Source organism: Lathyrus oleraceus, chromosome 2, assembly GCF_024323335.1.
Source record: "Lathyrus oleraceus cultivar Zhongwan6 chromosome 2, CAAS_Psat_ZW6_1.0, whole genome shotgun sequence".
In the NCBI taxonomy this organism is placed as follows: Eukaryota; Viridiplantae; Streptophyta; class Magnoliopsida; order Fabales; family Fabaceae; genus Lathyrus; species Lathyrus oleraceus.
In genome coordinates, this window is record NC_066580.1 from 172983448 (window position 1) to 173009672 (window position 26225).

A 26225-nucleotide genomic window follows, 5' to 3' on the forward strand; every position below is an offset into this window, starting at 1 on the left:
TTATTAGCAGCTTCAACAGCCCCATTCATCTTAGGTCTGTAGGGAGAGGAATTATGGTGTGCAATCTTGAATTCAGCGCACAACTCATCCATCATCTTATTATTCAGATTAGATCCATTATCAGTAATGATCCTCTCTGGAACACCATAACGGCAAACCAGCTGGTTCTTGATAAACTTCACAACCACCTGTCTGGTTACATTCGCGTACGAAGCGGCTTCAACCCATTTGGTGAAGTAATCAATTGCTACGAGAATAAACCGATGTCCGTTGGACGCTTTCGGCTCAATCATGCCGATCATGTCGATTCCCCACATAGAGAAAGGCCAAGGTGATGAAATCACATTCAGAAGTGTCAGAGGAATCACTACGCCAAAAAGGTTTTTTAACAGCGCATCTTAGACAGCGCTTTTGAAAGAAAGCGCTGTCTAAGGTTAAGATAAAAATAAAACACGGAAAATGTTCTAAAAAAATAATGAAAGCGCTGTCTAAGGGGGGGTCTTAGACAGCGCTTTTAGAAAGCGCTGTCTAAGACCCCCCCTTAGACAGCGCTTTTAGAAAGCGCTTTTAAATATAGACCTTAGTCAGCGCTTTTGAGAAAGCGCTGTTTAAAGTCTTTCAGTTTAAACCACATTTTATTTTCTCTTTCTCTCTTTCGTATTTGTATTAAAACAAACAATTTGTTTTCAACCGCCGCCACCACCGCCGTCAAACCCCTCTTCCTCTCATTCTCAAACTCCTTCACCTCCAGAAACTTCCACCAACACAAACGCTTCAGATACACCTCCACCGCAACTAAATTCCCAATTTCCAATAAACCCCCCTCTTTCTCCGCCAATTTGGGGATTTCTGGAAAAGCCCTAGTTTCTACCGTTCCACCACAGCCAGAACCAGAACAAGAACAAGAACAACCACAATCTTCCAAATTGCTCACTCTACCTACCATTCTCACTCTTGGCCGTGTCGCCGCCGTGCCGCTTCTTGTTGCCAGTAAGTGTTTCCCCTATTCCGCTCACTGCAACATTTTCATTTTCAATTTTATCTATTTTTGTATATAATTGTGTTCTGTGTAGCTTTCTATTTGGATGGTTGGCAAGGAACAGTAGCTACTACCACAATCTTCATTGCTGCTTCTGTTACAGATTGGCTTGATGGTTACATTGCTCGCAAGGTTATTCAATTCATTTCAAACACCACTAACTAACCCTATATTTTTCTTCTATCACTTTTTTCTTTTACTAAATTTGTTGCTTGCAATGCAGATGAATTTAAAATCTTCATTTGGTGCATTCTTAGATCCTGTAGCTGATAAGGTATTTCTTCCAATTCTTAACTTTTGATGCAATTGCAATTGCATACCGAAAGGCACATGTTAATGAATCTAAAAGTAGAAAATTTGTATTGAAACTAATAATGTTAAACATGCATGTGTTCTACTCAATGCAGCTTATGGTTGCTGCCACATTGGTTTTATTATGTACTAGACCTTTGGATGTTGGTTTGTTTGCACAAGCACCCTGGTTACTACCTATACCTGCCATTGCCATCATTGGCAGAGAGGTAATGAATGCTTATCTGACTTCTAATGCATGCTTTACTAATAAGCTCTTCTTTACATCACTGGGAACTGTGTGAGGGTCCTTCTTCATGTATCACTAAATTCATGCATCTTAATTGTTTTGTATTATTATATTTCTTTATTTTGTTCCATTTTTCATATTTTGTTCTTTGATGTTTTGTTTGTAACGTGTTTATGTGTACTAATGAATGAACTCTTACTACACCAACTTACCTTTACAATTAAACTGGTGTTCACTGTAACAGTCAAAGAATAAGAATTACTAATGATGTTATTTTTCATACTACTGAGTGAACTGGGCCGAAGCCAAGGTGGGTTAGATAATCAGTTTGTGTGTGGGAATGGAGATTTTTCAAGCATTTGATGATCTATTGTTTTAATCTACGGTGCTCTGGGAGCGAAATCTCTGATAGTTTAATTAGGGGTGACATTTTGTTTCCATCTTGTGTATATACCTGTAATTGTATTTTGCTTTGGCATGTTGGTGATGCATAATTAGTATATAATTACCCAAAAGCTTAATTCTCTGACTCACTGAGATCCATATTTATATGGTAAATTAGCCATACTCGTGTATTTTCATTATGCTTTTGAGACATCATACTTTGCCCTGATTTACTGGTTTTGCATTAGTGACCAAATCAGATACCTTATAATTTTTGGACTGAACTGCACTTGGACATTGTGAACTTGCCATGATTAAATGAGTTGGTTAACTGAACTTATTAACTTTCTATGGAATGATGAGTTTATTGTATTGAAAGTGGTGATTAGATGGAAAACAAAACGACTAGTTGTTGTTAATACCATGATGCACTGTGGTATTGAACTGCTTGTTGGAGATTTTTATAGGCATGCTGCTGGTTGGTATGGCAGACTGGCTAGGGTTAGGTTCAGTTCATCCAAAGAAACTGTTACTAATTAACTCTGTTTAAAGACTGTCAGTTCTTGTGCAGCTGGTTGAAAATGAATTGTTCGGTTATGCCCATAAGAGTGCTATCAAATGAGAGCAGTATCAAATGAGTTATGTTATGCCAGAATCAGTGTTTGCACCCTAGTGTCAAAGGATATATCAAATGAGAGCAGTATCCCGAGATTTAGTTCAGAGATATTCGGTTATTTCTGTTATGCCTATAAGAGCAGTATCACATGAGTTCTGTTATGATTTTATAGAAATTTTGCACTTTCTTCAACATGATTGTAGGCATCAATGTGTTCACCTTGGTAACAGGGTCTGCATCATTGTTTTTTTTCTCAATTTGATCTTCTAAGTCTCAGATTCACTGCAGCTTGAGATGGTAGATATATTTCCAGGTGGAAGAGGTAAGCTTTTCACTTGTCTCACTTTATGTTGCTCGGTTTCATGGACCATGCTTGTATCCACAATTGTGGATTCACAAAATTCGGTTTGCGCTTTGAATCGGGAGATTGAAACAAAGGACATTGTTGTGTACTTTACACACCATCTTGGCTTTGATTGTTTTGCAGGACTGATCATTTGTGTTTATGGTGGCAGGACTGGATTTTCACTCTAGAAAGACACTGTACTGTTAGAGGATAGAAACTATCTGTTTAACTATTAAGTGGAAATGTTTCGTATATTCTCATGTGCTATATCGATTTGGTAGGTGAGAGAGATAACTTCAATATGGCAGACAGACGAGCTTAGGCGCCAAAAACCCACTCCGGTTGATGAAGCTAGAGCTGGTAAGTTTCTCGAGTATCAAGGTTTTCTAGTTCACGTGAAAAGAAAAATAACAACTTGGCATATAATAACATTTTTTTATCTTCCAAGGTTTGAATATAGTGGAGCAATCACTCTGGAAAGCTGTTCCTCATTATTTGCGTCGAGTCAGCAATGCTTTAAAGAAGGTCTATCATTTTTACTTCATGGTCAATTAGCTGCATTTAAATAAAATGACAGAATCCCAAACAGGAAAGTCCGGTTTTCAGAAGCTTTTAGAGCCACAGCTTCCTCAACTTCCTGGAATTGCTCCTTATAGAGTTGTCTTGGGAAATGTAAAGGATAAGGTATTGCTTCAGATTGATTCCGGTGATGAGTACTTGAAATCACATATTTTCGGTTTTGATATAGCAACTCGCAATTTGAGTTTAAAATCACCATTCAAATAAATGCATGAAATTTGTGTGTTCAGCTTGAGAGGAGCCGTAGACGGTTAGAACTTCTTCTTGAGGATGTTGCATGTGACTACGATCCTTTGGATTATTATGAAACTGCTGACCAGCTTTTGGAACCTCTGCTTCTCTGCTATGAATCTCTGGTACTCTTTCTCATTCCCTCTTTTTCCTGAATGGTTTGTCCACACTCCACAATTGCTATTTAACCTTCCGTGTCTTCAGCAATCATACGGATCCGGGGTGCTAGCTGATGGTCGACTTGCTGATCTCATTCGTAGAGTTGCTACCTTTGGAATGGTTCTAATGAAGCTTGACTTGCGCCAGGTCTGATTTGTATTTGATTTTTATCATTTCTGTAGTAATCAACTATGTTCTGAAACGATCTGTATTACAGGAATCAGGGAGACATGCTGACACGCTTGATGCAATCACAACGTATTTGGATATGGGTACTTACAGTGAATGGGATGAAGAAAAGAAATTAGATTTCTTAACTAGAGAGCTGAAAGGGAAGAGGCCACTAGTTCCTGTCAGTATAGAGGTGAGACAGTTAAGAGTTTTCACTTTTTATACAATGTACCGAGTCTTGACCAGTTATATTACCACCATTGTGATATTTCTAATTTACCGAGGCCTGTGATCTATTCAAAGTTCTTGCTATTTCTGATTGGTATCTTGATTTTTTTAGGTCCCGACTGATGTTAAAGAAGTCTTGGATACATTCCAAATTGCTGCTGAACTAGGGAGTGATTCACTTGGAGCTTATGTGATCTCTATGGCCTCAAGTGTATGACTAATTGCTTATGGCTACAACTTGTGCTAAATCATTAATCAATCCTCAGATCCTTCATTTTTCTATCTAATTATTAATGAAATTTTATCCACTTTTTCTTGATTGTCAGGCAAGTGATGTTCTTGCAGTTGAGCTTTTACAAAAGGATGCACGACTCGCTGCTACTGGAGAGTTGGGAAGAGCATGTCCTGGTGGAACGTAAGTAGGAAACCTTAAGTCGAACTTATTTATCTTTCAATTTGTGTGATCGAAATGGTGCTTTAGATGAAAAATTACTTGTCTATTATGTTTGTTTTGTGAATATTTGAATCTTATGACGTGTTTACAACAGGTTGCGGGTTGTCCCTCTATTTGAAACCGTGAAGGACCTAAGAGAAGCTGGTTCAGTTATCCGGAAACTTTTATCAATAGAATGGTACCACGAACACGTCATTAAGAATCACAACGGTCATCAAGAGGTACCTTTTTAATCCGAGGTGTATTTGATTTTATGTTACAGTTATCATGTGAAATTCATTTGATAGTGTTGTAAATTTGTATATGCAGGTTATGGTTGGATATTCTGATTCTGGTAAAGATGCTGGACGCTTCACTGCTGCATGGGAACTTTACAAAGCTCAGGAGGATGTTGTTGCTGCTTGCAATGATTACGGTATTAAAGTTACACTGTTCCATGGCCGTGGAGGCAGTATTGGCCGGGGTGGTGGCCCTACATATCTGGCTATTCAATCCCAGCCACCCGGATCTGTGATGGTAGGTTATACATTTAGCTTTATCATTGTTAATTTTTTTTCTTTCTAAAAATGTTCTGCTTGATGCGAAGGTTAAGAGGGGACGCGGTTGTAAAATTTTCCCATGGTGCATTGCAGGGCACACTTCGGTCTACTGAGCAGGGAGAAATGGTAGAGGCCAAGTTTGGGTTACCACAGATAGCTGTTAGACAACTTGAAATATACACAACCGCAGTACTACTCGCAACTCTTCGTCCGCCTCTCCCACCAAGTTGTGGTTGGATTCATAGAATCTGACTACGATTGGAGTTTTGGACATTTGAAAGTCGTGGAGCGTTGGTGTATGCTAAGGACAAGTTTCAAGTGGATTTTTATTGTTGTACTTGAATTCCAAGTGTTTTGAATTAGGATTGTAATGTGAGTGTGGGAAATGAATGTATGAATTGGGCTAAAGTCGTAATGTTGTAATTGTAGTGGTGATTTTGTATGTATGGAAATGGTGGAATGAATTTAGTTTAATGAAAATGTAACGAATATATTAGAAATTGAATGGTTGTAAAAAGCGCTGTCTAAGGGGGGATTAGAAAGCGCTTTAGGCAAAAGCGCTGTCTAAGGGGGGGGGGGGGGGGCTTAGACAGCGCTTTTTGAAAAGCGCTGTCTAAGGTATACCTAAAAAAATTTAAAATAGGAGGGTCTTAGAAAGCGCTTTTGGCCAAAGCGCTGTCTAAGGGGGGGGGGCTTAGACAGCGCTTTTTGAAAAGCGCTGTCTAAGGTATACCTAAAAAAATTAAAATAGGAGGGTCTTAGAAAGCGCTTTTGGCCAAAGCGCTGTCTAAGGGGGGGGCTTAGACAGCGCTTTTAAGATTTAAAAAAGCGCTATCTAAACCTTTAGCAGCGGAGGTTTAGACAGCGCTTTAAAGCGCTGTCTAAGGCTAAAAAAAGCGCTGTCTAAGGTCTTGTTTGTTGTAGTGAATATGAATCTTATCCGCATAAATTTGACACTTGTGACATTTCTTCACATACTTGCAACAGTCAGACTCCATTGTCAGCCAATAGTAGCCTGCTCTCAACATCTTTTTAGCCATGGCATGTCCATTGGAATGAGTACCAATGAACCCTCATGGACCTCAGACATCAACAGGTTTGCTTCGTGTCTATCCACGCATCTGAGCAAAACCATATCAAAATTTCTCTTATATAGCACTTCACCACTGAGGTAGAAACTGCCTGACAACCTTCTCAAAGTTTTCCTATCTTTCACAGATGCCCCAGGCGGGTAGACCTGGTTCTGGAGGAAATTCTTGATATCAAAATACCAAGGCTTGTCATCTTTCACGTCTTCGATTGCAAATATGTGAGCGGGTCTGTCCAAGCGCATCACAGTAATATTGGGGACATCATTCCACCATCTGACTACAATCATGGAAGCAAGCGTTGCAAGAGCATCTGCCATCCGATTATCCTCTCGAGGAATATGATAAAATTCAACTTCTGTGAAGAAAGTTGAAATTCTTCTTGCATAATCTCTGTACGGAATGAGACCAGGTTGATTCGTCTCCCATTCTCCCTTGATCTGATTGACAACCAGGGCCGAATCACCATAGACATCAAGATACTTGATTCTCAGATCAATGCATTCTTCAAGTCCCATAATACAGGCTTCGTACTCCGCCATGTTATTCGTGCATTTGAAAGTTAGCCTTGCTGTAAACGGAATGTGTGAACCTTGAGGAGTAATGATCACTGCCCCAATTCCATTTCCATATTGATTAACAGCGCCATCAAACACCATCGTCCATCTGGAACCAGGTTCTGGACCTTCATCAAGTGTAGGCTCATCGCAATCTTTCATCTTCAAATACAGAATTTCCTCATCGGGGAAGTCATACTGAACAGACTGATGATCTTCAATTGGCTGGTGCGCTAGATGGTCAGCCAAGATACTACCTTTGATAGCTTTCTGAGCTCGATACTCAATATCATACTCAGACAATAACATCTGCCAACGGGCAATCCTCCCAGTTAAAGCAGGCTTCTCGAAGATGTACTTAATTGGATCCATTCTGGATATCAACCAAGTTGTATGATTTATCATGTACTGGCGCAAACGCTTAGCAGCCCAAGCCAAATCACAGCACGTCTTCTCAAGCATAGAGTACCGAGACTCACAATCAGTAAACTTCTTACTGAGGTAGTAGATAGCAAACTCCTTCTTCCCTGATTCATCTTGTTGACCGAGTACACAACCCATCGAGTCTTCAAGAACTGTTAAATACATAATCAACGGTCTTCCTTCCACAGGCGGAGACAAAATCGGAGGTTCAGACAGATAATCTTTGATACTGTCGAAAGCTTTCTGGCAATCCTCGGTCCAATCATGAGACTGATCTTTCCGGAGGAGCTTGAATATCGGCGCACATGTGGCAGTCATGTGGGATATAAATCTGGAAATGTAGTTCAAGCGGCCAAGAAAACCTCGGACTTGCTTCTCAGTTTTGGGTGCGGGCATCTCTTGTATTGCTTTGACCTTTGCAGGATCAACCTCAATACCTCTTTCACTTACCACAAAACCCAACAACTTGCCGGAACGGACTCCAAAAGTACATTTGTTCGGATTCAGGCGAAGTTTGAACTTCCTCAAACGCTGAAAAAGCTTCAACAAATGCTCAACATGTTCAACTTCCGTTCGGGACTTAGCAATCATATCATCAACATAGACTTCTATCTCCTTGTGCATCATATCATGAAACAAGGTAGTCATAGCTCGTTGATACGTGGCTCTGGCGTTCTTCAAACCGAAGGGCATCACTCGATAACAGAATGTTCCCCAAGGTGTGATGAATGTTGTCTTCTCCATATCCTCTGGTGCCATCTTGATTTGATTATATCCAGAAAATCCGTCCATAAAGGAAAAGACTTTGAATTTGGCTGTATTGTCTACCAACATGTCAATGTGTGGTAGAGGAAAATCATCTTTTGGACTAGCCTTATTCAGATCTCTGTAATCAACGCACATACGGACTTTTCCGTCCTTCTTAGGAACAGGCACAATATTGGCCACCCATTGAGGATATGTAGAAGTCACCAGAAACCCCGCATCAATTTGCTTCTGAACTTCCTCTTTGATCTTCTCTGCCATATCTGGATGAGTTCTTCTGAGCTTCTGCTTCACAGGCACGCACTCAGGCTTCAAAGGCAGGAAATGTTGCACAATATCTGTATCTAAACCCGGCATGTCTTCATAGGACCAAGCAAAGATATCTGAATATTCTCGTAGCAAGCTGATCAAATCTTCCTTGACAGACCCTTCAAGAAGTGCCCCAATCTTCACCAGACAAACACAATCCTCAGACCCCAAGTTGACTGTTTCCAAGTCTTCGAGATGCGGCTGAATGATCTTCTCTTCGTGCTCAAGGAGACGGGTGATCTCATCAGGAATCTCTTCAACATCATCTTCCTCTGCCTCAAATACAGGGAATTCAAAATTGGGAGATGGCGTTGGATCATTATGTTCGATGGGTTTTAGGATCAACCTGCATAATGATTTTGGTTAATGGAAAACTTCAGAATTTAAACAAGCAAATCATTATGCAGATGAAAAATGTTTGCTTTTATTCTTGTTTTTATGGTTTTTTGTGATCACTGATTTCATGCAGAAAAGCAAAAAGTGAAAACAAAGGAAAAACAAATGTTTAAACAATGTATTAATTGAATGAAAACATCGTTGTATATATGCTTTGCCAACAATGTCATCACTTCTCCTTTTGGCATGGGAGAAGGGTTTTAAACAAGGTGAACAATTTACTCTGATCTATGGATGACTGTAGGAACATCTACAGCGACCCAATTGTGGCAGACACCACCAGGAATAACAAAATTGTTCAAGTCTTCTGCGTCCTCTTCAATGATAGCAGCAGCTTCCTCTTCTGGTTGATCAGCATGGATGAATCCTCCACTTGTGAACAGACCTTGCTCATTACATGCCCCAGAACCATAGCCAATGCCAGCCCGGGATCGGTTATCTTCAAGTTCAAGCACTTTCCCTAATCCAGCAACTGCACCACATTCGATGGCCAGCTTCGCATCTCGGTAGGAAGTGAATGAAGGAGACTTCTTCTCGATTGGTTCATCAATAGATAAAGCTTGGAACTGAGTTCCAACTTCATCCTCTGCGTCAATGTACGAGAAAGAAGACAGATGGCTAACCAGGAGAGCCTTTTCTCCCCCTACTACAACCAGTTTCTTGTTTTTGACAAACTTCAGCTTCTGATGTAGGGTGGATGTCACGGCGCCAGCCTCGTGAATCCATGGTCTGCCTAAGAGACAGCTATAAGATGGGTGGATATCCATTACTTGAAAAGTAACTTGGAAATCACTTGGTCCTATCTTGATTGGGAGATCAACTTCCCCAATCACGGTCTTACGCGACCCATCGAATGCTTTCACAACAACCCCACTCTGCCTCATAGGAGGACCTTGATACGACAATCGAGAGAGTGTGGATTTTGGCAATACATTTAGAGAAGATCCAGTGTCTACCAGCACATTGGACATTGCATCAGATTTGCAATTCATGGAGATATGTAAAGCCATGTTGTGGTCTCTTCCCTCCTCAGGGAGATCAGCGTCACAAAAGCTCAAAGTGTTGCAAGCGGTAATGTTTGCAACAATACTATCAAACTGCTCAAGGGTGACGTCGTGATCAACATACGCCAGATCCAAGACTTTCTGCAGAGACTCCCTATGAGGTTCTGAATTCAGCAGTAGAGAAAGAATAGAAATCTTGGAGGGCGTGTGTAGAAGCTGATCTACAATGTTGTACTCACTCTTTCTGATGAGCCTCAGCATCTCATCAGATTCTTCATCAACAATGCCACATGGGCCAACTGAAGAAACAGGAGTCTTTTGTACAGATGAGGATGGTTTGGCAACATCAAGTGCCGGATTCTGAACATTCACAGCGGTCCCCACAGGACGCTCAACAGTGTCAGAAGCAATAGCCTTAGCAGGTGCAGAAAACACACGACCACTTCGGGTCAACCCACTGACATCAGCAATAGTGGTCACAGAAGTTGAAGGCAAAGGTACTTCGACCCCATCCTGGACAGCAACAGGATTATATCTGAATGGCATAGCTTTATCAGATGAATAGGGCACAGGGCCTGCAGGCTTAATAATCAAAGAAGGGAAAGCCTTCGGCTTGTTGCTATTGTAGCGAATAACAACGGGCTCAGGCAGCTTGAACACTAGAGAGATGACATTCACTTCAGGTTCGACTTCATCAACATTGCGATTCTGGAGAATCTCAATGGTACCTTCATTCAACAATTTCTGAAGTTCACGGCGGACCTGGTCGCAACCCAAGCGGTTAACCGAGCAGACGCGGCACTTGTCGTGGTTATGCTCCAAATAGCTGTACTGACACAGCATCTTATGTAAATCAACCAACGACCGCCTGATATGGCTGACATATCTGACCTTGTACTTCCCAAGGCATTCCTGAATCATATTGACAGATTTCCCATGCAGCGGCAATGGGTTCTTGGTGACATTCGGGCTTGAGTCCTCAAAACTCAGAATTCCACTTCTCATAAGGTCTTGAACCTTAGTCTTCAGCGGGAAGCAATTTTCCATATTGTGGCCCGGAGCACCGGAATGGTAGACACAATGCTGGTCTGGTTTGTACCACCATTGTGGATTTGCAGGAATGGCAGGAGGATCCCTGGGAGAAACCAATTTCTTTTCCAGCAAGGAAGGATAAAGCTCTGCATATGTCATAGGAATTGGATCGAAGCTGATCTTCTTCCTATCATAATTCACGTTAGCTTGATTGGTTGTACTTCCACGAGGCTGGTAAGCCTGTTGCTGTGGACGTTGCTGTTGTTGTTGGTACTGCGGTTGTTGATATTGCTGCTGATGCTGATACTGCTGATGTTGATATTGCTGAGCATTATCTTTGAATACAGGTGCTATATGAGCCACCTGGTGCTGATGTTCGGCACGACGTGCAGGCTTCCTCTGAACAGAGGGTCTTCTATGCTTTGGCTGAGATTGCACAGCGTGTGCTTCGCCTTCTTTCCTCTTAAACGCCCCATATCGTTTAGAGGAGGAACCATCATCTTTAGCCAACCGTCCTTCACGGACACCTTCTTCGAGACGCATCCCCATGTTCACCATCTCGGTGAAATCAGAGGGAGCGCTTGCTACCATCTGCTCATAATAAAATGAGCCAAGAGTCTTCAGAAAGATCTTGGTCATTTCCTTCTCTTCTAGCGGTGGAGTGATCTGAGCTGCCAGCTCTCGCCACCTCTGGGCGTACTCCTTGAACGATTCCTTATCTTTCTGCGACATGGACCTGAGTTGATCACGGTCAGGCGCCATATCGACATTGTACTTATATTGCTTGACGAAAGCTTCGCCAAGGTCGTTGAAAGATCGGATGTTGGCACTGTCCAGGCTCATGTACCATCTGAGCGCGACACCAGACAGACTATCTTGAAAATAATGGATCAGGAGTTGATCATTATCAGTCTGAGTTGACATCTTCCTGGCGTACATGACCAGGTGAGCAAGTGGACAGGTGTTCCCCTTGTACTTTTCAAAGTCAGGGACCTTGAATTTGATCATGATCTTGACACCGGGAACTAAGCAGAGTTCGGCTGCAGACTTGCCGAAGAGATCTTTACCACGGAGGGTCCTCAATTCCTTTCTCAGCTCAAGGAATTGGTCGTTCATGGCATCCATCTTTTCATGAACGTCTGAGCTCTCAGATGGCTCAGAGTGATAGATGGTGTCGTCTACCCTGGGCATGGTATGCACGACAGGAGGAGCGGGAACAGGGACCGGGCTAGATGCCGGCATTTGTGCAAATGTTGGAGCTGGCAGATCAGGCATAAAACCTGGAGGCATCCCCCAAGGAAAACCGGGAGGCATAACATTAGGCTGATGGGTGCTGACTGGCACCGTTGAAGTGGAGACTTCAGAAATAACCGTCCTCTGAACAGGAGTTGCTGGCTGTTGAGCAGGTTGATTCTGAGCAGCGAGGAGTTACTCCATCAAAGCGCCAAGTCTGGCGACCTCTTCCTTCAATTCTCTGTTCTCTTGTTCAAGTTGCTCCATGACCCTTGCTGAATTGACCCGCGTATAATACCGGTGAGTCAGCTTGTCTTCAAAATAAATGAAGAACAGAGGTTAGGACAAGAAGACCAGAAACAAAAGGGGTACCTGCTTATGCAAGAATGATGCATGAAATGCTTGTGCAGATGCTTTGTTGTCAAGGAACCCTTAGGGTATTATTTGCAATATTTTGAATATTTAAATATTTTAATTGCTCATGGAAAAATATTTCATTATATCAAAACAAAGAAATACAGCATTTTTGATTCATTACAAAGAGAAAAGGTAAATGACATCCTATGGATCCCTAGAAGCTCGGGATGCTGGAAGACGAGAAGTGCACAACTTCTTGATCTCTCTCTCATAGGCAGCCTCCATATCAGCTTTCTCTTTAGCAAGTCGATCATACCTCCTCTTCCAGAATTTGGATGACTGAGGAAGCAGAGAAGTCCAAGTGTCGTTCGGATCGTCGATCACTCGGTGCTCGAGAAATTCAATCATAGCATCCTTCTCCTTGAGCTGCTGCAGCAATTCCTCCCTTTCACGGATCCAAGCACGCGAAAGGTCTTCTTCTCTCAACTCCTCTACACGTTGGGTAGGGAGGGTTGAAGGCCCAGCCACATCCAACGGTGTAGGTCTCAGATGATCATATGGCATCAGGTAGGTGGCAGCTCTTTGTCTGACCCAAGAGGTGTATGGCTCCAAAGCAATGCAGTTCTTTGGACCCAACTCGTTCCTACTCTTCTTGTGAATACTGCGCCATGCACGGACAAATCTGGCTTTCAGGCCTTGGGGATCTTTACCCTCCTGGAAGAACACACCTTCTAACAGAATGTTATTAGGTTTATCCTTTAGGGGGAACCCAAGCTGACGACGTGCAAGAATAGGATTGTAGGTAATCCCACCACATGTGCCAAGAAGAGGCACATTAGGGAATTCACCACAATAATCAATGATCTGGACGGTATCATACACGCGATCATACCAGGTGATATCATCATTGGTGAGAGACATGAGTCTCTGAGACCACCGTAGACATCCCTTGTTCTCCTTGAAAGCAACTGTCTGCGGCAAGTGCGAAATAAACCACTTGTACAGCAGGGGTAAACAGCAGACAATAACTCCTCCATTCTTCATATTCCTCAGGTGTAAAGAGACATAAGCATCACCCAACAAAGTCGGAACTGGATTAAGAACTGAGAAGATCCTAATGGCGTTCATGTCCACGAATTTGTCGAAGTTGGGAAACAACACTAATCCATAGATGAGCAGCACAAATAGAGCCTCAAAGGCATCCTCACTCATGGCCTTCCCATAAAAGGTAGCTTGGGCAATGAGGAACTCGGAAGGAAAACCCTGAATTCCGCCTTTGGTAGTCAGATTAGCTCTAATCAGATCTTCATCTATATGCAGCAAGCTTGCAATCTCTCGAGCAGATGGAATATCCTCTAAGCCACTGAACGGCACTTGATCCAGAATCGGAATCCCAATAAGATGAGAATACTCCTCCAAAGTTGGCAATAACTGGAAGTCCGGAAATAAGAAGCAGTGATGCAAGGGGTCATAGAACTGAGCCAAGGTACTCATCAAACCTTCATCAACCTGAGTGGTGAGCAGAGGTAGGAGCTTCCCATAGCGAGCTTTGAAACCCAAGGGATCTAATACATACGATGTCAGATTCCTTAACTCTTTTACATCGGGCTGTTTGAAGCTGTACTTCTTTGTATGCCTTTTTGGTCTTTCCATGTCTGAAAATTTTGCAAATAACCCTTTAAGTTCCTTGAAAATTTCTTTTTTCTGATGACATGAATGCGGATGAATGCGTGAATGTATGAATGCAACAAACACACTCAAGGATCAAGCAAGGCACACCAAACAAAGGTCGTGGGAAAGCTCTATGTATCCCTAATATCAATCATCCATTTTGGTGGATTTAGGTTTTCACCTTATCGACACCCAAGTTCCATTGATATTAACGGTACATGAACCGGCTCAAACATCCTTAATATCAACCAGCCGCTTTGGTGGATTTTAGGTTTTACACCCGATCCGGGATCCATTGATATTAACAATGTTTGAACGACTCAACCACGAATCACGGGTTTGTTGAGAGTCACGAGCATGGAGTCTCGGTTAAGAACCACCCAAAGGGAGTGTACTAGGGTTTAAACCTGCCAGACATGTTCTATCAAAGGATATTCCATCGTTCCATCTTTCGAATATTATCGGAGGAACGAATACTCGTATTCCAAGAATATTCTCAAGAGAAACTCTTATGAGTGTAGTATCGGGTAACAATCGCATCAGAACTTACATCTGAACGACCTCCGCACTACGGTCCTAAAAATAGGCCAAGATGGGTTTGGTAAACTAAGGTCCTTGGCTTCTGCGGAACATGATTGAAAGAATAATGCCTAACCACAAATAACTTGTGTGACATTATTAATTCAACATGACCTCCACCAAGTGAATGGACTCGCAAGTCAACTGGCTAAGGAATACTCCACACCAGTCAACAAGACTATGCCATCCTAGAGTGCACTCGAGTTCGGGTATAGAACTCATCTCACAGATCACCAAAGCACACAGCAATTATATATCAAGCAATTCAAACATTACAATCAATACAGTGATCCCAAAATCGTACAAAAATATGTCATATAACAAATAACAATATAGCACAACAAGGGTGAAAAGTAGGCAATACCACCAAGGATCGATTTTATTCCCCAGCGGAGTCGCCACTTTTCTGTAGCGGTGTATTCGTCGCTATATGATTTATCGATTAAACCATAAGCAAAGCATACAATGAAATTTCGAGTCGCCACCGCACTTTTATTTATCCAAAGGACTGGCTAAAAAGCGAACAAAAGCCTAAGAAGTTTTACACGTAGAAAACTAATAAAAAGATCAGAGAGTCTGGGTAAGGGGTAAATTACGCAATGGGAAGGTGTTAGGCACCCACTACGTCCTAGGTACTCCTAGGGAGCCCTTTTCACACTTGTTGTATAAAAAAAATGTTATTTGTTATGACATAAGTATTGTGCAAACATGATTGGGATGATGAGAAAAGAATGTACAATTTTATTATTTTTGTGTTCGAACGGATGAACCCATTGCCTACGTACCTTCCATCAAAGGTAAGGATCAAAACGCCGTAGTTCGGCTAAAAGATTTCCAAAAGTTGGTGGATTCAATTTTAAACACAAGCCCTAAGGTCTTACGTTATCCACGGGAGAAAACTCAACCTTATACAAACAACAAGTCCACCATGTGAGAACAGCTTCAACTTGCTAGTGAGGGGTTAACCCTATAATAAGCAAGGAAGACTTACAATTCAATCAACTAAGGACAAATAGGTGAGATTGACATCAACCAACTAAGATAAATCAAACCTATAGCTCATGTATGAAAAGATTAACAATGGACACAGCCAAAACAATTGAATGAGTGAAGTTAATTGATTGTGATTATGAAAATGGGGTCAAAGTATGATTAAGATTGATTTGAAAGAAGTATTATGAAATGGAGTTTGAAAAAAGTCAAGGACTTGGGGTCCAGGTTTTTAATTTGAAAGCATGAAGATGTTTGCACAATATCTATGTCAAGTTTGAAAAGTAATGTGTGAAAAGGTTTAGGACATAATGAGGATGAATGGATGAAGATGGAAAGTAAAACTTCTTAGAAGGTTCACCTCTTGAAATCATATAGAAGATGATTCAAGTGTGTCCTTTGGAATGGGCAATGGATAATAACAAACAAACAAAGAAGAAAGTCAACAAAAGCGGATATCGGATGCCAATCACTGGGCTTATACCAATCTCCTAAAACAGAACGGGATATCAGAGGCCACTCAATGGTCTTACACTAATCTCCTCAGACAAAGAAAACAAAAGTGGATATCGGATGCCAATCACTGGGATTATACCAATCTCCAACAACAAAAACACATTTGGATGTCAGATGCCAATCTATCTGGGCTTACTCTAACCTCCAACATATGATCATAGGAATACAAATGCCAAATTACACGGACTTACAATTGTATCCTCACATACAAACAAACAAAGCAAAATATGATCATAGGAGAGCAAATGCCAACTTACAGGGACTTATAATTGCATCCTCACGTACAATCAAACAAAGCAACATGTGATCATAGGAAAGCAAATGCCAACTTACAGGGACTTATAATTGCATCCTCACATACAATCAAACAAGTGCATTAAGCAAAGATAAAATGAGTGGCCAACGAAATGGTCTTATACTCACTTCCATATCCTAGGAACAATGGCCAATGGAATGGTCTTACAATTGTCCTCAATGGGTAAACAACAATGATAATGTCACGAAGACAAATGAGATGGTTATGCATTAATGAGCAATTAATGATGATAAATGCATAAAGCATACAAGCAAACATGTGCATATGAAGCAACAATCAATCAATGAAGTCAAACAGCACACACTATAACCAAACAAGGAGGCTCATACAAAAGGGTTAGGCATTGAAGCCAACTGGAATAGGGTCACAGGTGCTCTTAACCTTGCCATTAAGGGGCTAAGGTGAAGCAGATGAAAGGAGATGAGGGGTGTGCCTCATTGCTCTTATCCCTGATCAGGGAGAGCTTTTGAATATCAGAAGGTGTGGGAGTTCAGAAAGTAGGAACTCTCTCCACAGATTATTGACTCAATAGATCTTGGGTTTGGATCTCAATGCTACAACCATGTAATGGGAGCAAGGAGAAGACTCACAGAATAGTAGGAGATAGGTTGCTTATCTCTTTGATCTACCAATTGCCTTATTTAAAGGACTTTTCCTGCTTGGGACAAATATAAACACACACAAGCATTGCCTCTTAAGGAGGACTTCAGACAGTTGCCTGGCCAAGTAACAGGCCAGGTCTTCCAGACTACATGAAGAAAAGGGATTATACCTCAATGCAAATTGCTATAAAGCAAAGAAAAGCAAGTTCAAATAACTAAGCAACTAATGGTACCTGAAATAGTCAAAAAGAATCAGTACACAACTCAAAAGTTAAAGCAAAAGGAGGTAGAAACCAACAGTCAAAACAAACAGACAAATGTGCAAAGCACAAGACTCAAATCATATGAGTCAAGCCACCTACAAAACAAAGAGGTTAGCTCATGATAAACAATCAAGCTCAATCAAATTGTATGATCTCTTTGAAGCATTTGTTGCTTATCCTGAAACCATGAACTCAAACATAAGTACCAGGACCACTAGGACAAGCCTAGGGTCAAAAAGGGATGAGAAAGTCAAAACAGCAAATGAAATTCAACCAAAATCAAGTTCAAACATTTAAGAAACAAACTCAATTGGTTCCACATTCATATCATTCATCATCATGATTTCATAAGCAAAGGAAGTCAAAGCATGGCAAATGAAAGCTCATGGAAGTCAACAGCAAGACTTAGCTCAAAACCAATCATAATCAATTCCAAAAATCATCAAATAAATCATGATCAATCATAATCCATAACATGACATGCATATAAAATTTCAGCTCATTTGGATCATGGGAAGATAGTCAATGAAAATCAGAAAGTCAAAGCAAGTTTAAGCATGCTCAAAGAAGTCAACCAAACATACATCAACTTCAAAAAATCACAAGTCAGTGATAACATATGATAAATGAATGGGATCAACACCATGACAAAGCTTAAGATGTTTACTAATCACATGTAAAATTTCATGTTCATTCAATTAAGTATGAGAATTTCACAAATGAAATGGGAACATGTATCACACAAGTCAACATTTTGGTCAAACAGGGGAGAAAATCCCAAACAATTAGGAAATGCCACAAATAATTCCAAGAAAAATCACATGTGAACTAGACATACAAGAGTAGGTTCATGCAAAAATTCACATCAATTTGAGGTCAGGAAGCATGGTATCAAAAATCATGAAGTTGCACATCAATGGTGTGACACAAATTGTCACACCCTAATTCAAAAATTCATAACTCACAAACCAGATAAGATAAATTCATAAATTCTACATCAAAATCACCATGAATGAGTCTAGTTTAAGCACAAAAAATTTCAGGGCCATTGGATAATGCATCATCATTTCACAAAGGTTTTGGCAAAGGGTACAAAATATGAGCACATGATCAAAACCCTAATACCATTAAAATTCAATCATCCAAAAAATCAGGAAAAATCATGATAAAAAAGTAGAGATCAAGATGAACACAATGCAAAAATTCCCATGAAATTTGGATTTGAAATGAATGAGTTATGATTTTTGTAAATTGATGCATCAAAATGAAATAAACATTGAAAACAAATATGATTTAATTGGATTAATTGGACACAATGGCAAATTGGTAAATAACGGATCAACTTAATGAAACGGTGCGCTTAAGCTCACAGGCGTGGCAAGCAATCATTCGCTCATGGCAATAAAACAGTGGTATTCCATGCAAAACACGATACCACAACAGCCAAACGCATTTGAAAATGAAAATCTGGAAAATGTTTTAGGGTTTCACGCAACAGTAAGGCTTCATCTTCTTCATTCAATCGAAAAAAATCAAAATGCCCAGAAATAGCAATTGAACATACTATCATGATCAGCAAACAACATACAGTCCAAATCTAACCATGGTTTTCACTAAATCGAGCTATCCATCAAGTAACATGCAAAAACAAGTTTGAACATCAACATTCATTTCAACATAACTTGCTAAATACTTAACCATTTTCAACCATTCAAAGCTCATAATGATCAGGGTAAAGAGATCTACACATTGCATACCATGATTTTGAAAAAAGAAGGAATCGAAATCTTACTTGCTTTTGAAGAAATTAGTGAAACAGTTGTTGTTTTGGTGATATAAGCTCAAACAGATGTCCAGCCAAGCTTGTAATGATGGATGGTTAAGATACTTTGGTTCAGCAACCCTTGAAAACGCTCAAATCGAAATTGGCCATGGATGAACTTTGATGAAGCAAAACTGGAAATTGCCGTTACAGTGGAGAAATACCACTTGCAAAGGCTGCCAAATAGTTGGAAAATGATGGAACAAACCAACAGGAATCGTGTGCTTTGGCAATTTTCAGAAAAAAGTTCAATGAGCAAAATGAGAAAGTGAGAGAATAAAGGGTTTTTCTGTTTCTAATTGTGGCTGCTTGACATGATATATGAAGCTTATATAGGCATGAATGAGACCTCTCAAACCAAATCCCATCATCAAATCACTGATTAAATCCACAGTTGACCAAGTTTGACTTTCTAGGGTTTTGGATGACTGAAGCACTTTCTGATGAATTCCAAACCCTAATTCTTTGATATCTTGATTCCAAATGATGTCATAAGTCATATGAACTCTTGATGATTGATCATGGTGCCCAAATTCTGCAAGAATGGCCACCATCCACTGCAATGACTGACTTTGACTGATTTTGACCTAATTGGCTGATGATTGCTTCAGCTGCAAGTAACATGGTTAGATGACAATATTTTTGTACTTTTTGGTTAGTAGACATATGAAAAGCAAAGATATACAAATGCAAAACATGCTTGGTGATCAAGAACCAACTCACAAGGCAACCTACCCACTAGGAGGGAAGCTAGGGCATGCAAAGATCCTTGAGGCCATGATATGATATGATATGGGCCATGAGGGATCTTAGGGCCAAAATTGGGGTCTTACAGCATCTAGTTGAGATTTCTGTCCCCATTCATCGTGTGTCGATGTCGGGATGTGGTTGTACCTCTAACGAAAAAAAGAAGACAAATCCCAGCAGTGTGCAAATTTCTACGGTTCTTGGTATTCAATCCCTGTTTACCCTGAAAGACTGACAGTCGTTGCTCTCATCCCTTCGGGTTCCCAGTTGATTGAATAAGGGCAGCTGTAGCACCTCAAATTTGCACCCTACCTTTTGTACATTCATTTCATATTAGGTCATTAACATAACATGGTCCACTGCATAACATTGCATTGTCCATTTGCCCAAGTGCAAGCCATTCAGACCAACTAGGTCAAACTGGTCAGGAGAATCAGTCAAACAAGCAAGCATGTGCTATTTTCATTGAGACAAATCCCTATGGTTGATTTATCAAGTTCATATGGTCTAAGGATCATTGTGAAGTGGTTTGGCCAAAGATCGGATGCTCAGAAGTCATCGGTCAAGCTGAATTTCAGCTGGAACCATAGAAAGTCAACTGTGGTCAACTGTGCCTGATTTTATGGATTGGAAGGTGGGAGATGGTTGGAAAGGCTTCATTCATGTCCATATAAGTCTCATTTGACATATCAAAGACCAAGGTTGAAGAATTGGAGGTCAGACAAGAAGTTTCCTAAAATGGCAGGTGACCTATAATTTCAGCTGCCCAAAATGGAAACTTTTTCTCCTCAAAATTATTTCATCATACAAGCTTCAAATGGAATTTTTTCCTACATAAAAGTTAAATATCTTGATCTCACCATTCCAAAAAGTCCAAGAACTTGAAATTCCCATGTGTGGTTGGCAAGATATGGTCCAGTCATTTTCCAAAAATGCCCAAAATCAAAGTGGCATAACTTTCACATGGCATGGCCAAATTGGATGGTTTTTCTTTGAGCAAATCACATTTGATGTGTACTTTCATAATCCATCATCACATTTTGCCAAAAGCCTTCACATAAAAAGGTCAATTTTCAAGTGCACTAATTAAAATCCAAGGGCAAATGGTCCAATTTGAGAAATACTTGGAATTTTGAAATGAGGCTTTTTGCAACACTTTCTAAATGTCATTTGTAACCTGTTGGAACCAAGCTTGGACAGAAAAATGAGCTGCATCATGAAGGGCATTTTGGCCACACACTTGAAAAATACACTTAACACTAATCTTTCCATTATGCTTAATCATGATTAATTTTGGATTAATGGATTAGTATATAATGTTAATTGTAACTGTAATCACTAAGCACTAATCATTCTTCAAGATCCAAACAGAAAATCACAAAAAACTCTCTCAATTCTCTCACTTTTTTCACTTTGAACTTTCACTTTTTTTTCCAAATTCATCAATATTTCACCATTGTTCTTGCAAATTCGTGGTGTAGTTCTCATTTGCAGGTGTTGATCAAGTACTGTTGAAGCAAATTAGAGCTCAAATCCATCAAAAACTCCAACTGTCCAAGATCGTTCATCAATGGCAAATCGAGGGTTCAAGCATTTGGAGTATTGTTGAGCTACCAAAGCTGTGCCAATCATCTTACTAATCACCATACCTCATCTGTTTTCGTGAATTGAAGCAAAACAAGCACAAATTCCGCGACTGCATACTCACAAGGTTGGATTTCGAATCTAACCGTTTGCCAAATTGAGATAGGGCATTTGTAGATCTTTCATTGTAGAGTACTGTATTGCTTGTAGTTTTGATTTTAATTAAGTATTGAGCGAGAAATCATAGATTAAAGTTTAGATGCACAAACTTCATTCGTTCGATTCGCTTTGTATATGAGTTTCTGGACGATTTCATAGTCATATTTGGAATGTACGTGTTTAGACCTTTCCAACGGTATATCGCTTGTGTAATTTCGTTGAAAAAAGTTCGTAACCGAAGCTGGCGTTGAAGAAGCGATGAACGCGTGGTGAACGTGAGCAAAATCTGGAAATTTTCTGTTGTAGATCCGTTCAAGGCCGTGCCAATTTCGAAATGGTGTTTCCCTCCACATCCGGCCAATCCCCGCGCGACAACACATTAAAACGCTACAGTGCGTTTTGGCTTGGCGTTGAATATTTACGGAACTGCCCCTGCTGTAATTTAATTCATTAATTCATCAAATAAATATTTCAATAAATATTACAAAACTTCTAAAAATCACATTAAATCCATTTTTAATCCAAAATTAGTGAGACTTTTTTTGTTAGCTTCATAATTTTGTCTAGAATTTTATAGGTATGATAACTCAAGTTGTGCTTGGAGATTTTTTGACTTGGTCTAGGGATCTTTATCATGTGTGCATTTTTTGTATGTTTCACCATTTTTAACATGAAATACTCATACATTGTCCAAATTGAATGAAATTTCACATGCTAATTCTTGACTCCTTGCTGGTTATTTTGATGTATAGTTTGTGAATTTTGGATCTCTGGTTTGCAAGTTATGATGTGTGTAAGTTGAGTGTGACAATTTGTGTCACACTAGGTTAGGTCAATTTCATGGATTTATTTGACATGCCTAGGCTTTTCCAATTGATCTCAAATTTTGCATGCTGTGTCTTGTATATGTCTAGTTTCACCATGAATTTTTGCATGAATTGTTGATTCATTTTCCATTTAATTGAGATTTTTGATTGCTGTTTAGCATTTTTTGGTCTTTGCTTGACTACTTGACTTCCATGTCTCATGAAATGCTCATACTATATCATATGAATGTGAAATTTGATGGAGTGATTCATAACATGTTTAGGTGTAGTTTGGCTTTGGTCCCATTAATTTCTTAATTGTTTTCACTGTTTGGCATTTGATTGAAGTTGATGATCATTTTGCTACCATGTGTTGACTTGTTTGGATGTCTGCTGACTTTATGATTTTCATTGACCTACTTCCTGTTGTCCAAATGGCATGAAAATTGATATGTAGTTCATTGGACGTGTCCTGTTTAGGCTGGAATTTTTGTGGAATTTATTGAGCTGTTTAGGTATTTGATTGAGTGTAATCTTTCTGTTTGCTCCTACATGACTCATAATTGCCTAGCTTGACTTAAATTGTGCATGAAATTAATTTGGTGTATGGTTTAGATGTGAGACCAATTGGATTCTCTTTGTATGTGATTAATGATGATGTTGATCATGTTTCACTTGCTGTTTTGACTTTTTTCCTTCTTTTTGACCCTAGGCTTGTCCTAGTGGTCTTGTATCTCATGTTTGAATGTGATTTTCAGGTTAAGAGGCAAAATACCTTAAGGAGGTGGATTCACTTTTGATTGAGATATCATTTGACATTGTACACTAACTTGTTTTGTTTTGTAGGATGTTTGGATCCTTTGAGTTGACTTGCACTTTGGTGCATTGGCTTGTGTTTGTCTGTGTATAGTTAATTGTGAACCATTTGCTGTTTAGTTATGTGATTGGTATACTGATGATATTTGACTGATTTCAGGTACATTAGTTGCTAATATGGCTTTGCTTTGCTTGATAAGCAATTTGCACTGAGGTATAACATTCTTGTCTCCATGTAGTCTGGAAGACCTGGCCTGTTACTTGGCCAGGCACCTGTCTGAAGTCCTCCTTAAGAGGCGATGTTTGTGCTTGTTTATTTTTGTGCCAAGCAGGTAAAGACCTTGATTAAGGCAATTGGTGGATCAAAGAGATATGCAATCTATCTCCCGATATTCTGTTGAGTCGTCCCTCTGCTCACACCACTGTGTTGATGCATTGGGACACAAACCCAAGATCTTGTACAATGTACAGTTGTGTCAGAGTCTTGAGTGTAGAAGGGTTCCTCCTTTCTGAACCCACACTCCTTTGTCTTAAGCTCTCCCTGACCGGGGATAAGAGCTGTGAAGTCTTATCTTCACTCTCCTTTCATCAGCTTCACCTTAGCCCCTCAATGGCAAGGTTAAGAGCTAACACCACCTCTGTACAGATGACTTGCTCTTGCAGTCTTACCCTTGTTTGAGCCTCACTTGTGTGCATATAGTGTGTGCTGTTTGTGATTGATTTGCTATTGCTTGTGAATAGGATAGGTTGGCTCCCTGTGCCAGTTAGCTAGAAACCTTGACTTAGGGACAATCTTGCATGATAACAGCTAGGCTCGAGTCGTAGTCTCCCTAGTTGTGTTTCCCTCTGTCATCTGGTTAGGCTAGTCCTGTGTCCCTTCGTAGGGGAACTACGTCGCCCTGATCCTCATACCAGATGAGGTACGTAGGCAGGAGATGAGCAGATCTCTCCGGGCGCCTGTGTCTTTGTTTTGTGTTGTTGTGTGCTTGGAAGCTGATGTAAGTCCATCGAGTGGCGTTCGGGTTCCAGTGTGCGTTTGTTTGGTTCGGATGCTGATGTAAGCCCAGTGATTGGCATTCAGGCTCCACGTTTGCCTCCTTGTGCGTGTGTTTTGGTTCGGATGCTGATGTAAGTCCAGTGATTGGCATTCAGGCTCCATGTTTGCCTTTGCCTGTGTTTGCTTGTGTGCGTGTTAGCCGAGCTACGGATGCTCTGATTCTCCTTCGTCCAAAGGAGATACGTATGCATAGGATGCGATATCCTAGCGAGCATGTGTCGTTTCCCCAGTCCGAACTACTTAGACTCTGATGTCTATGCTTGATAGACTAAGTAGGCTCAGGATGCGATATCCTGCCGAGTCCGTCTTGTTTGTTTCTTGTGTCTCTTTCAGCCTGTGTAGATGATTGTGTGAGCAATGTTTTAGCAACCATTTTCCTTCCTATTGTGCGTGGATCCCGTCGAGTACGACGGATGCGTAGGGGTGCTAATACCTTCCCTTCGCATAACCGACTCCCGATCCCATTCTCTTTGGTCGCGAGACCATGCTTTTTCCAGGTTTACTCTGAGCGTTTCCTTTCCCTCTTCTGGGATAAATAACGCACGGTGGCGGCTCTGTTGTTCTTGTTTCCCGCCGGTTTTTCGCGTAATGCGACACTCAGTTTTTTTGTCTTTCGGTAAACACGAACGGTCACTTTATGACATTTCATATCACATAAGAAAACAAATCATAATGTAGTTATGACATGAGAGTTTTATTTAAGCATCGATAATGAGCTAACTTTTGGAAAAGTCGATCTGTTTAAGGTACACCTGACTTACTCTGTATTGGTGTCAACCCTAGAGACCAATATTTTTATTAGGAATTAGTACTTGTATCCAATTATTTATTAATAATTAAAAGATATTTCTTTATTATGTTTATTTTTAAAAATAATAAAGTCCCTAGAATAACTAGTTTATTTAATGAAACATTAAGTGTGACTTAATCATGAGATCTCAATTATCAAAGAGATATTATTATTAAAGTATCCATAGTTAACATTTATTATTAAGTGGGATAACATTAAGTCCCTATCATGTGAATAGTCTGATGATCACATCTCATAGATCATGGACATAGGTATGAATATTATGAGTAATATTTATAGTCGGTTGACCTACTATGAGAATAATACATAGAATATTATGTAAAGTGTCATAAGTTATTCTCATGGTGATAATGGTGTATACCAACCACCCTTCAACCTGAAACCACTATGGACACTATATGTGAAGTTAAGTACTTTATTGCTGAACAAATGTTGTTAGTAACTAGATGATCATAAAGACAGTTAATGAGTATTCTAAAAGTCATGCAGAGGGACATAAGTGACCTAGATGGAATTTTTTCATCTTGCATAACATGATAAATGTCTATAGGGATCAATATTAAACTAGACAAGGGTGACACATTCTATGTCTTGTGTTCAATATAAACACGGGGGAAAAATAGGTTATTTTACACAAATATTATCACGAAAGGTTTAGTCATATCACATGAAAAATACATGACTTGGGTAGAAGTGATGTGTTGTTAGATACAGCTCATTGTTTATTATGTTAAATATATAATTTAAATTAATTGTCAACGTCACAAGAACCTATTGGGTCACACACATAAGGACAAATTAATGAGAGAGTGAAATATGAAACACCGTAAGTTACGATGTACTCAAGAGAATTACGAAACACCGTAAGTAATAATACGATTACCTGTATCATAGAACACCTTAAGGTGCGGTGTACTTAAGATAATTACATAACGATGTAAGGTATGGTTCACTTAGGTGAATTGTATAATACCGTAACGTTAATTGCGCTTAATTGGAATACAGAATACGGTAAGGTACCATGCACTCTAGTGA

The 26225-nt window shown here is 40.0% G+C and overlaps 2 protein-coding genes across 2 annotated transcripts; both read left to right on the forward strand.

The window, feature by feature from the left end:
• Positions 1-689: 689 nt before the first annotated feature.
• On the forward strand, positions 690-2202 carry LOC127122479 (CDP-diacylglycerol--glycerol-3-phosphate 3-phosphatidyltransferase 1, chloroplastic-like; the record flags this gene model as incomplete). The annotated part of the gene is made up of 4 exons (XM_051052804.1): positions 690-990; positions 1074-1171; positions 1263-1313; positions 1447-2202. Coding segments are annotated over 4 exons (639 nt in total), but the record flags the coding sequence as incomplete, so codon positions are not given.
• A 1270-nt stretch (positions 2203-3472) lies between these two features.
• Positions 3473-5327, forward strand: LOC127118710 (phosphoenolpyruvate carboxylase 4). The gene is made up of 8 exons (XM_051048967.1): positions 3473-3610; positions 3736-3861; positions 3941-4042; positions 4113-4259; positions 4407-4505; positions 4621-4709; positions 4843-4969; positions 5058-5327. The coding sequence occupies exons 1-8, from the start codon at positions 3497-3499 to the stop codon at positions 5310-5312; spliced, it is 1059 nt and encodes a 352-aa protein (XP_050904924.1). The 5' UTR covers positions 3473-3496; the 3' UTR covers positions 5313-5327.
• Positions 5328-26225: the final 20898 nt, after the last annotated feature.